This window comes from Grampus griseus, assembly GCF_964374135.1.
Source record: "Grampus griseus genome assembly, chromosome: 17".
In the NCBI taxonomy this organism is placed as follows: Eukaryota; Metazoa; Chordata; class Mammalia; order Artiodactyla; family Delphinidae; genus Grampus; species Grampus griseus.
The window spans coordinates 470,891-480,992 of record NC_139011.1 but is presented as its reverse complement, the minus strand read 5'-3'; the positions used below and the strand labels follow the sequence as shown (position 1 = coordinate 480,992).

Sequence of the window (10,102 nt, the reverse complement as noted above, 5' to 3'; positions counted from 1 at the left end):
GGACAGGGAACATGGGACTGGGGTTCCAGCAGGCAGGCAGGAGCACGCTCCAGGGATATGGTGGGTCTACTCCCCAGCAGGCCTTGAGCTCTGGCCTAGAGCTCCGCAGGGGAAACTCCACTAGTGTCCAGTGCAGGATCCACCCCTAGGCACAGTGCTGGACCTTCAGCGGTGCCCCCATCCCATTGCTGACTGGACTAGAACAGCACCTGACCCAGACTGGACAGATCAGATTCTGACTCCTGGATTCTGCTCATTGGTCAGCACTTCCAAAGCCTGGAAGGACCAGTTCACTGCTACTGACCGAGAGAGGCAGTGTGTCCCACACGTGTTCTAGAGGCCTGGCTACTTGTCACCCTCAGTCCCACTGCGACCCCCATCTTCCAACCCAAACTCCGGGGTTGCTCCCTGAAAGGCTCCCGGAGGCCCTGCGAGGTGTGCACCACGGGAGGGCCCTGGGGCGGCAGCCCCCACCGCACGGAGGAAATGAGCAGGCTTGGAGCAGGAGGTCGCTTTATTGAGAAGAAGGCCAGTGGTCAGGTGGAGGCGGGAGACTGGAGGGGAAGGGAGAATGTAGTCCCGGGGTGGGGGAGGGGTGGGCGCCAGCTGGCAGCATCACAAGTCCTGGGCTGACTTGTGAGAGTTCCGCTTGGCCTAGGCACCGTTCTGGTGCAGCAGGATGCCCGGGCTGAAGGTGGCCCCCGGCGGCCAGTGGCGGACCACGTGCCGGTACGACGTGGCCAAGCAGTCGAAGTAGTTAATGTTGAGCTTCCGGGCAATATGACGGCCGAGGTATTCCATTTGCTGTGCGAGCGGGTGGCGGTCAGCTCTTGCCTGAACAAGAGCTGCGCCGGAGGCGTCCCCTCCCCTTGGCCAGACCGCACCTCCAGCCCTGCCCGTCAGCCCCGGCGCCCTCTCCGCTGGCTCCCAGCTCGAGGGCCTGGGCCAGGTCCCCGTTGTATGCACTCTCCACCTGCGAAATGGCCCTATCTTAAGACCCTAAACAGTGGCTGGCGTCATGTTGAACCAAGGAGGGGAAGGGAGCGTGTCTGGGACCCCGTGGCGGGCTGGGAGGGACCCACCTCGTAGCGCTCCGACAGCTGCACCAGCACCAGCGGCTCCAGCTTGTGGCCGCACAGAACCAGCTGGAAGAAGCACCTTCCGTAGGCTGGCAAGGGGCAAGCCGCTCAGCCCCAGGTCCCTGTAGAGCCGGGGGCGGGGGCTCCAGGGGCGGGGGCTCCGGGGGCGGGGGCTCCGGGGGCGGGGGCTCCGGGGGCGGGGGCATGGGCCAGTTGTCTGCTCCTCCCCACTCCACGTGGCTTCCCCTTCCCCTGGACGCCATCCCCCAGTCCGCGGCCCGCCCCGTGCGTCACCATCGGAGCTGAGCGCCATGCGCACGTAGACCAGGTGCATGGGGGCCTGACACACGGTGCGGCCCTGGATGGAGAAGTGGTACACGCCGCGCACGTGGTTCAGCACCAGGCGGCGCCGCGGCAGCGACGAGATCATGAGCCACAGGCCCACGCCCACGCCGTAGGCAGGGAAGCCCCAAGTCTTCTGCTTCTGCACCTGTGGGCGCCGCGGGGACTTTCTGAGCCGCCGCGGGACCCGGGGGCGGGGCACCGAGTGGGGGTCCGGCCCCCAGGGTAGGAAGGCCGTGGGGGGCGGGCCCAGGAGCTCAGACCTCGCTCACAAGCCCGAAGCTGACGAGGAAGAAGCAGACGATGAAGAGCAGCGTCCCCTTCCACAGCGTGTCCAGGTAGTACTCGAGCACGAAGACTGGGGGCGGCGCGGCAGAGACGCGTGAGGATACCGGGACCCTGCTCGCAGCCCGAGGTGGAAGTGCCAGGGCTTGGACCCGGAACTGCCCGCCGGCCGCAGGGCCCGGGGCCGCTGTCGGGGTCCAGCCTGCAGTTCCAGCGCCCGCGAAGGCCGCAGCCGGCCCGGCCCCGCCCCGTTCAGATTCCAGTCCCCGCCCCGCGTCGCCGCTCCGCCGGGTTCTGGTCCCCTGGCAACTGAGTGTCGCCCTCACCGTTGGGCTGCTGCTGCGTGAACGGGTAGAAACTGTTGTTCTTGAGGCGCTTGGCCAGGTTGCGCTCGGTGCAGAAGAGTCCTTGGGCCCAGAGCTGAAAGGGCTTGCTGCCGGCGGTCGTAGGCAGGCCGCTGAACCGGCCCTTGGGGGCCTGGGTCGGGGTACAGACCGTCAGCTGTGCGGCTTGTCTGTTGCCACTGCCCACTGCTCACAGCCACACTCATACCTGGGAGAATAAAGCCTTCAGGGTTGCGGTCCAGGAAAAAGCAGTTCTCAGGCGAAGGCAGGGGAGCGACACCGAGTGGCGGTCTAGGCTGGGCGACGCCGGCTTCTAGAAGCTCTGGGCTGCGCCGGCTTCTAGAAGCTCTGGGCGGCGGTTCTGTTAGGGCCGTCCTGTTGATCTTCCCGTCTCCAGGGAGTCGCCCGGCCCGGCCCTGCGGTGGGCGTGCACTTCCCCCGCTAGGCCCCACCCCACCGGAGGCCCCCTGTACAGCCTGGTTCACAGTCCTCACCTGAAGGGTGGGGTAGTGGGACATCCCAGGCCTGAGCTGGAGAGGAATCTGTAGGCAGGGGCCCCACCACGAGCCCCGTGGCTGAGCATGGCCTCCCCTTCCCCACTGCCGCCTCTGCCCGGGTCAGAACCTCATATACAAACACAGACAGCTCACCTTAGTGTCCCTGAGGGTGGAAAGCACAGACATGCACGCACACACACACTCAGTCCAAGATTTGAGCCCAGGAGCCTCATATACAAACACCGACAGCTCACCTTAGTGTCCCTGAGGGTGGAAAGCGCGCACACACACACACACACACACACTCACTCACACTCAGTCCAAGATTTGAGCCCAGGATTGAGCAGGCAAGGCCCGGCCACAGGCTGACTCAGGAGCCCTGGGGGGCTGCCCCCAACGCCGCAACACACAGGTTCTGGGCCAGCTGTAGCCCCCAGTAGTTCCCTCAGGGACAACCCCTAGCCTCTCACTGGGATCCCAAAGACCACACGTGAGTTCCTAAAAATGTTTTATTGTAACAAAACGCTCACACATTCAAAACTGGGAAAGGGGGCAGGGCAGGGCTGGCTGGCTGGAGCTGCCTAGCTGGGAGGGGCCATGCTGGTGAGCAGCTGCCGCAGGCACCACTGGACTTCCTCTGCGCCCCGGTAGGCCCGCTTCAGGCCCCGGGGAAGGCAGCGGCAGGACTCCAGGTTGAGGTACAGCAGACCCGGGCAGTTGCTGATCACAGCGCTGTGGGAGCAGTGCAGGCCATGGGAGGTTGAGCCACTGGCCCCAAGAAGACCCAGGCACAGCATGGCTGAGCCAGTCTAAGGAGCCCTCTCTACCCTTGCACCGCGGCTGGCTCTGCCACCTACAGCCCAAAGGCCCAAGCCCAGTACCCTTGGTGTCCCTAAGGCCAACCCCAAGCAGGGGCTGGGCCAGGATGGGCTCCCTTTTCAGAGCCCTGGAGCTGGCGAGCCAGGCAGGACAGGGGATCAAGCCATACTGGCTCCAAGGAACTGGCGGGGGTGGGGATGCTGACCTGACTGTGCTTGCCGTGACCCGGGTGCCCCGGAGGTTGAGGGAGCACAGTGCCAGGTGCGAGCCCCCGGGGGCGCCTGAGAAGGCAGCTAAGGCCTGCTCCAGGTCCCTCTCACTGAAGCCCTGGCCACTCAAGTCCAGCTCCTGCAGAGTGTGACACCACTTCTGAGTTAACAGAAGGCTGCCCTCCTTGGCTAGAGTCAGCCGGTCTGACATGCCATACAGGCCCAGGTGAAGTTGCTCCAGCTCTGGAGGTGAGAGGAATGGGCATGAGCTGCGGGGTGGGCAAGAATCCCCACATCCCACCTGCCCAGCCACCACCCGGGGAGTGCTGACCCTGACATGGAAGGTCATGCAGGCCAGCAGGTGTGATTCGAGCACAGCCGCGGAGATCCAGCAAGCGCAGGTGAGGGGAGCCGTGGAGCAGGCGGTCCAGGACCTCGTTGCTCACAAAGTTGCAGGTGGAGCTGGCAAGGCAGAGCTCCTCAAGGCTGGGGAAGCCTGGGCCAGGAGGCGTCGCTCGCCCGGAAGGCTTGGGAAGCCACATGAGGTTCAGCAGCCGCAACACCTGGGAGCGAGGCCCAGGCTGCAGGTGGGGAGGGGGCGACAGGTGGAAGGGGTGGGGCGGCAGGTACCTGCAGCTGGGGGCAGCCTTTCTGCAGGGCCTCGACAGGCAGCTGGAGGGGAGTGCTGTTGTGGTTGAGGCCTGTGCTCACCTCCAGGAGCTGGAGTTGTGGGCAGCAGCTGCCCTGTAGAGGTGGGGGAGAACACAGGGTCGGAGGCCTGGCAGTCCCTGGCTCAGCACCCAGCTCTGCTCCTGCCCGTGACCAACATACCAACAGTGCACCCAAGATAGCTGTCGTCTGGGAGCTGTAGGTCAGCCACAGCTTCCGCATTCGGGGCCCCGCCTCCTCCAAGAAGCTTACCACAGCCGTGGACTCCACCTGGAGACCCAGCACAGAGGTACCGGTCAACGTAGCCCAGGCTTCCTTGGGGCCCCTGGGGACTCCTGGGCTCACCATGGAATGCTGTATGTCCAGGCTGTGGAGCTGGGGGCAGGCTTTGGCTAGCATGATCAGAGTGTCAGGGGTCACACCGTGGCAATCGGAAAGCTTGAGGAAGGTGAGCCGGGGACAGGACTCGCTAACCAGCTGTGGAAAACAGAGGGCCGGTTGGGGGAGGGCAGGCTGTGGTCCACAAGGGAAACGGACCAATGGCTGACGCCAACCGCACTTTACTGCCTCAGCAATGGTCTCCTTTCTGGCCATGCCAGGCCTACCTGGGTGCTCCCACCTCTCACACCTCCCTGCTGGAAGACACTCCAGGAAAGGAGAATCAAGCAGGCATCTTCGTGGGGCATCGTTGGGCCCCACGGTACCTGACCCACTCCCTGGTGGGTAACCCCAGAGTGTCATGGCTGGCGTGCAGGGCAGCCTCGAGCTCTCACCTTCAACACAGGGTGTACCTGAGACTTCCAGTGGATGAGAGTCAGCCTCTGGAGCTGTGAGAACCTGGGCCGACAGCAGAGGCAGAGCTGCACAGTGTTCCCATGCTGCCCCTTCTGCCAGCCTTCTCCCCACCCATCACCTTCGTGCAGGGAGGCAGGAGGGGGCCTGGGGCATTCACACAACACACAAGCGGAATGAGGGGATAAGAAAAAGATGGAACTGCTCACCGACTGGGCATAAGCCACTCCAGGGATGTAAGAAGCTTCTTCTCAGTCTTGGTCCCACTCTTGGCGGGGCGGCCAACCAGCGGGGGTGACAGGGTGAGAGTGTGCCAGAGCGCTGGCTGGGAGGCGGCCTCGTGCCAGCGGCGGCACACGCGTGCAGCCCTGGGAGAAAATCTCTCCTGAGGGGCCGGGCCTTTTGTGGTCGATGCTCGCCCTCAATGGCTGTCGCTATGGGGTTTTCTAAGAGGAGGGACCTGCCCCCCGCCAACTCTCACAACGCTGCGGACCCCTCAGTTCAAGGTCGTGCCCCTGGGATTCCAGCTGGACGCCCTGAGAGACTGCGCTCTCTGAGACGCGTGTGTGGGCGCTCAGCCACCCGCTGAGTGCCTAAGAGGTCAGCCTGAGACCCGGCGCTGTGCGCGATGGTCCTGGGGTACCTGCCAAGGAAGGGTATAGGCCCATCCGCCGCCACCAGCAGCCCGAAAATCTGCAGCAGGATTTCCAAGGGAATGCGGTCGCCCCAGCCCGGGTCGGGCTCCTGCTGCGGTGCGGGCGCGGGTGCGGGTGCGGTCCTGGGCTTGGCCTTGGCCTCAGCGGCGCGGGCCCCGTGGAGCCGCAGCAGCTGAGCACGGCGGGCGGCGCGCCTCTGAGCGCGGCGGCGGGCGGGCCCCGGACCTGGCAACACCAGCAGCATGCTGTCCGACTGCAGCAGGTGGTAACCGGAGCCGCTCGGGGCCAGCCGATCCCACCACCAGTCCTCCGCCGAGCGGCTCCGCGCCCCGGCCAGCGGCAAGATCCGGACCCTTTGCCGGGCCCGCCGGGCCACACCCGGAGCCATAGCCACTCGCTGCGTTCCGAGTTCCGCCCAGGGGGGCGGAAGAGGCGGAGCCTGCGGCGGAAGGGGTGTGGCCGGCGGAGGCGAGGCTTGCCTCGCGGGGCGGGGTCAGGGCCCCGGGCTGGCCCTACCCGCCCCTGCCCCTGGACTCCCCACTCGATTTCCGGAGCGGGATATCGGGCGCTGGGGCGCGCCGGCGGGTGGTTTCTGCGAGTCCCGGCGGGTGAGTTGGACTCCTCGCTCCCGCTCGGCTGCATTTTCCGGCCCCACCCGTTCTGTGCTGGGTCCTCGACCCTGGGCCGGAGGCGGCGCCCTCGAAGTGTGGCGGGACGGCCTGTCGCCGGGTCAGGGAGCGCGCTCGTTCAGGACCGGGAGGCTCAGGCACCCCAGCGCACCGGTCGGCTCTCCGCCGCCCCCGTGGTGCAGCGAGGGGCGGTGCCCGCCGTGGCCACATCCCCAGCCCCGACTTGGCTCCGGCTGTCCGGGGTCTCGCAGAAGCCGTAGAGGTGTGCTTGGCGCCTGAGAGGTAGACCTGTCCCGGAGTCCTTGTCCCGTATCCTTGCGGGGTAGTGCTTTGGCGGTCTCGGTAGCTCACACCCGAAGATCATCTCCCTCTTTCATCATACTCTCCTGGGCTTCGGCGCCTTCTTGCTTCCCTGCCTGGCGCCGGCCTTTGCTGTGTCGTGACCCCGACACAGGCTGCCGGTGTGCTTTGTCCCTTCTCCTCCCCATCCCCCACCCCCGGCATCCACCCAGTTTCCCTGGTCTTGGCCGTCTGGTCCTTTCCTGACAACGGTTCTGTGTCTTTCCCTTGTGATTTTGCATGCATGTTACTTTTTTTCAAGCTAGACGAAGTCTTCAGTTCCCGGAGGAGCCGAAGGTCTTTTGTGGACCTACGTGGGGAAAGAAGAGCTGGCTGTGACCTCTGCCCTGTCCTGAAGGCTCCGGCCTTGGGCTAAATGGCAGCACCCCCGCTGGGCCGTCTGGTGCTGACCCACGTGCTGGTAGCCCTCTTTGGCATGGGCTCATGGGCTGCCATCAACGGGATCTGGGTGGAGCTGCCTGTGGTGGTGAAAGACCTCCCCGAGGGTGAGTTCATGTGGGCAGGGGGCGAGGCTGCGTGCGGGGGAGGTGGGTTGCAGCTGCTCTCTGGACCTGCGCATCCTGCCCCTGACACGGCTTCCTCCTTTTTTTCCTTGCAGGTTGGAGTCTCCCCTCCTACGTCTCTGTGCTTGTGGCACTGGGGAACCTGGGTCTGCTGGTGGTGACCCTGTGGAGGCGGCTGGCCCCGGGCAAGGGCGAGAGGGCCCCCATCCAAGTGGTGCAGGCGCTGAGTGTGGTGGGCACGGCCCTGCTGGCCCCCCTGTGGCCCCACGTGGCAGCAGTGGCGGGGCAGGAGTACTCAGTGGCCTTCCTGACTCTCTCCTTCGTGCTGGCGCTGGCCTGTTGTGCTTCGAATGTCACGTTCCTGCCCTTCCTGAGCCGCTTGCCGCCTTCCTTCCTGCGGTCCTTCTTCCTGGGTCAGGGCCTCAGCGCCCTGCTGCCCTGTGTGCTGGCCCTAGTGCAGGGTGTGGGTCGCCTCGAGTGCTCACCAACCCCCACCAATGGCACTCCTGGGCCCCCCATTGACTTCCCAGAGCGTTTTCCTGCCAGCACTTTTTTTGGGGTATTGTCCGCCCTATTAGTCGTTTCAGCTGCCGCCTTTCAGGGTCTCCTGGTGCTGTTGCCGTCACCACCGCCTGTACCCACAGGAGGCCCAGGGCCTGGCCTGCAGGCGGGAGCCCCTGGAGTGGAGGAAGAGGAAGAGGCCTCACCCCTGCAGGAGTCTCCCAGCAAGGCGGCAGGCACCACCTGCAGCCCAGAACCTGCGGCCCATCGGCTGCTCTCCACCCGTAGTGTCTGCCTGCTGGGCCTGCTGGCCGTCACCAACGCTCTGACCAATGGCGTGTTGCCTGCTGTGCAGAGCTATTCCTGCTTGCCCTATGGGCGCCCAGCCTACCACTTGGCTGTGGTGCTGGGCAGTGCCGCCAACCCCCTCGCCTGCTTCCTGGCCATGGGTATTCTATGCAGGTATACGGGCAGCCCAGGCCACTCAGGGTGGGACTTAGGGGTGAGAGCCTGGGCCTGGCTCAGAGCCTGGGCCTGAGCCCTGAGTTTTTGCTCACTCCTGGCAGGTCCCTGGCAGGGCTGGGCAGTCTCTCCCTGCTGGGCATGCTCTTTGGGGCCTACCTGATGGCGCTGGCAATCCTGAGCCCCTGCCCACCTCTGGTGGGCACCTCTGCAGGCGTGGTCCTTGTGGTAAGTGTGTTGGGGCACAGTGAAGCAAAGAGGGTGGCAGTAGGGAGGGGGTTCACCCTAGAGCAGGGGCATCTCACGCTCAGCCTGCTACTGTGTCCACCTTCCCAGGTGGTGTCGTGGGTTCTGTGTCTCGGCGTGTTCTCATACGTGAAGGTGGCTTCCAGCTCCCTGCTGCATGGGGGGGGCCAGCAGTCGTTGCTGGCAGCTGGCGTGGCCATCCAGGTGGGCTCTCTGCTCGGCGCCGTGGCCATGTTCCCTCCCACCAGCATCTACCATGTGTTCCGCAGCGGGAAGGACTGTGTGGACCCTTGTGGCCCCTGAGCCTGAGCAGGTGGGGACTCCGCTCCACTCCACTTGTCTTCAGGTTGGGGTTGCCACAGTGCCTGCGTGCCCACAGCCCAGGGAGGCCCACCCTACAAGCAGCCTGCTCACGGATGCCTGCGTACTCCACGGGAGAACCTGGCACTGCAGGCCAGGGTTGGGACCACAGAGCAGGCTCGGAGCCAGGGCCCAGCTGGGGATGTGGATTTGGCCCAGGCCCAGGACGTGTGTGGGATTTGTACAATAAAGTGTGTTCATTTCATGAGTTGGAGCTAACCCTAGGAACAACTCTTGCTGTGTAGATAGACCTCCCCTGAGCTAGAGCAGTAGCCTGACCTGTTCAACAGGGGCCTGTCCCACTCCCTGGGGCACTCATAGGTCCTGGAGGTCATAGAACCTCCTCCTAAACACAGATACACATAGAGAACTGCCCAGAGGGAGGGTGAAGGCCAGCCCCCAGGGCCTGGAGTGTAGGCCAAGGACCCACACAGGCTACGGCAGTCAGAGGCTGTCTGGTGGGCCGAGCCAGCCAGGCACGAGGGTCAGGCCGCATGGGCTGCCTCGTAGTCGCTGCCTTTGTGGCCTGGGTGTGGCCCACTTACCCGCTGCTTTATGGGAGGATCCTACTGGGGGATTTGTGCCCGGGGCTTGTTGCCAGGTCCTGGCACAGAAAGGGCTCAGCGAGTGGGACTTAGAAGAGACCAAGGTGTGAGGGTCCAGCCGATCTTGGGATTCTTCTGCCCAAGGACGTGGTCCCCTCCCCCAAACCACCAGCCTCGTTTGTAGCTCCTGTGATCAAACCTGCAAAGGCCCCAAACCCTTTATTCACACAGACGCGACAGTGGCTGCCTTCTCCCTGGGCTGCTGGCAGATGGCCCTGGCTCTGAGCAGCCCACGCTCTGTCCCCACCCTGGGACAGCAGTCCAGGCCTTTGCTTGTTGGTGTCTGCAGGGAGCTCAGCACCAAACACAGGCTGTCCTGCACCGGGGGCTCCCACACACAGGACTGGTGGGGACTGGAGTGCGCCCCGAGCCAGGAGGGCCGGGACGATCTGAGGGGATTCAGGCGGGGCTGCCGCGGGGCCGGGGCCTGGGCTTCTGCTGCCTCCTGGGCAGGTGGGGAGCAGAGGCCTGGGGGGGGGACACAGGCTCCCCGGGGGGCAGGACACCTGAGCCGCGAGCCAGCGTGACTGGCGTGGTACTGAGCGCCCATTCTCACAGACAAGGGGCCCTGCAGCTGCCAGGGGCCGGGCGTGGGCTCCGGGGGAGCGGCTCCTGCCCTGCTGGCCAGCCCTCTCCGGATGCCCTTTCTAAGCTGCTGAAGCCGCCTGTCCTTGACTTGGGCTGCGCGGAGGCTTCTCAGGGGCTTCCTCCCCGGCCTTGGCAGGACCGGCTGAGCTGAGGGAC

At 65.1% G+C, this 10,102-nt stretch overlaps 2 protein-coding genes across 8 annotated transcripts; one reads left to right on the top strand and one right to left on the bottom strand.

Annotated features, from left to right (window-relative positions):
• Window positions 1–3,042: 3,042 nt before the first annotated feature.
• Window positions 3,043–6,091, bottom strand: FBXL6 (F-box and leucine rich repeat protein 6). 6 transcript variants are annotated; one of them, XM_082675215.1, is made up of 9 exons: window positions 5,680–6,091; window positions 5,246–5,404; window positions 5,018–5,081; window positions 4,590–4,721; window positions 4,407–4,514; window positions 4,206–4,319; window positions 3,907–4,138; window positions 3,572–3,818; window positions 3,043–3,279 (listed from the first exon to the last, which is right to left on the bottom strand). In XM_082675215.1, exons 1-9 carry the CDS (start codon window positions 6,078–6,080, stop codon window positions 3,129–3,131), a joined length of 1,608 nt encoding a protein of 535 aa, XP_082531341.1. In that variant the 5' UTR covers window positions 6,081–6,091; the 3' UTR covers window positions 3,043–3,128. The 6 variants fall into 6 exon arrangements, 5 of the variants coding, with proteins under 5 accessions (XP_082531341.1, XP_082531339.1, XP_082531340.1 ...); XM_082675213.1 differs by having other exon boundaries at window positions 4,407–4,721; XM_082675214.1 differs by having other exon boundaries at window positions 3,907–4,102; window positions 4,407–4,721.
• A 95-nt stretch (window positions 6,092–6,186) lies between these two features.
• Window positions 6,187–8,825, top strand: SLC52A2 (solute carrier family 52 member 2). 2 transcript variants are annotated; one of them, XM_082675078.1, is made up of 5 exons: window positions 6,187–6,300; window positions 6,923–7,166; window positions 7,280–8,147; window positions 8,252–8,375; window positions 8,484–8,825. In XM_082675078.1, the coding sequence occupies exons 2-5, from the start codon at window positions 7,037–7,039 to the stop codon at window positions 8,694–8,696; spliced, it is 1,335 nt and encodes a 444-aa protein (XP_082531204.1). In that variant the 5' UTR covers window positions 6,187–6,300; window positions 6,923–7,036; the 3' UTR covers window positions 8,697–8,825. The 2 variants fall into 2 exon arrangements, with proteins under 2 accessions (XP_082531204.1, XP_082531205.1); XM_082675079.1 differs by having other exon boundaries at window positions 6,193–6,300; window positions 6,927–7,166.
• The last annotated feature ends 1,277 nt before the right edge of the window (window positions 8,826–10,102 follow it).

What these genes read in the sequence shown, in the direction of transcription:
- FBXL6 (XM_082675212.1), bottom strand. Translation starts at nt 6,080, where the DNA reads ATGGCTCCGGGTGTGGCCCGGCGGGCCCGGCAAAGGGTCCGGATCTTG. An exon ending in AGGTACACCCTGTGTTGAAG is followed by an intron (nt 4,722 to 5,017) that starts GTGAGAGCTCGA and finishes TGTTTTCCACAG; the next exon opens with CTGGTTAGCGAGTCCTGTCC. An exon ending in GCATGACCTTCCATGTCAGG is followed by an intron (nt 3,819 to 3,906) that starts GTCAGCACTCCC and finishes TCTCACCTCCAG; the next exon opens with AGCTGGAGCAACTTCACCTG.
- SLC52A2 (XM_082675078.1), top strand. Translation starts at nt 7,037, where the DNA reads ATGGCAGCACCCCCGCTGGGCCGTCTGGTGCTGACCCACGTGCTGGTA. An exon ending in GGTGAAAGACCTCCCCGAGG is followed by an intron (nt 7,167 to 7,279) that starts GTGAGTTCATGT and finishes TTTTCCTTGCAG; the next exon opens with GTTGGAGTCTCCCCTCCTAC. An exon ending in GCCATGGGTATTCTATGCAG is followed by an intron (nt 8,148 to 8,251) that starts GTATACGGGCAG and finishes CACTCCTGGCAG; the next exon opens with GTCCCTGGCAGGGCTGGGCA.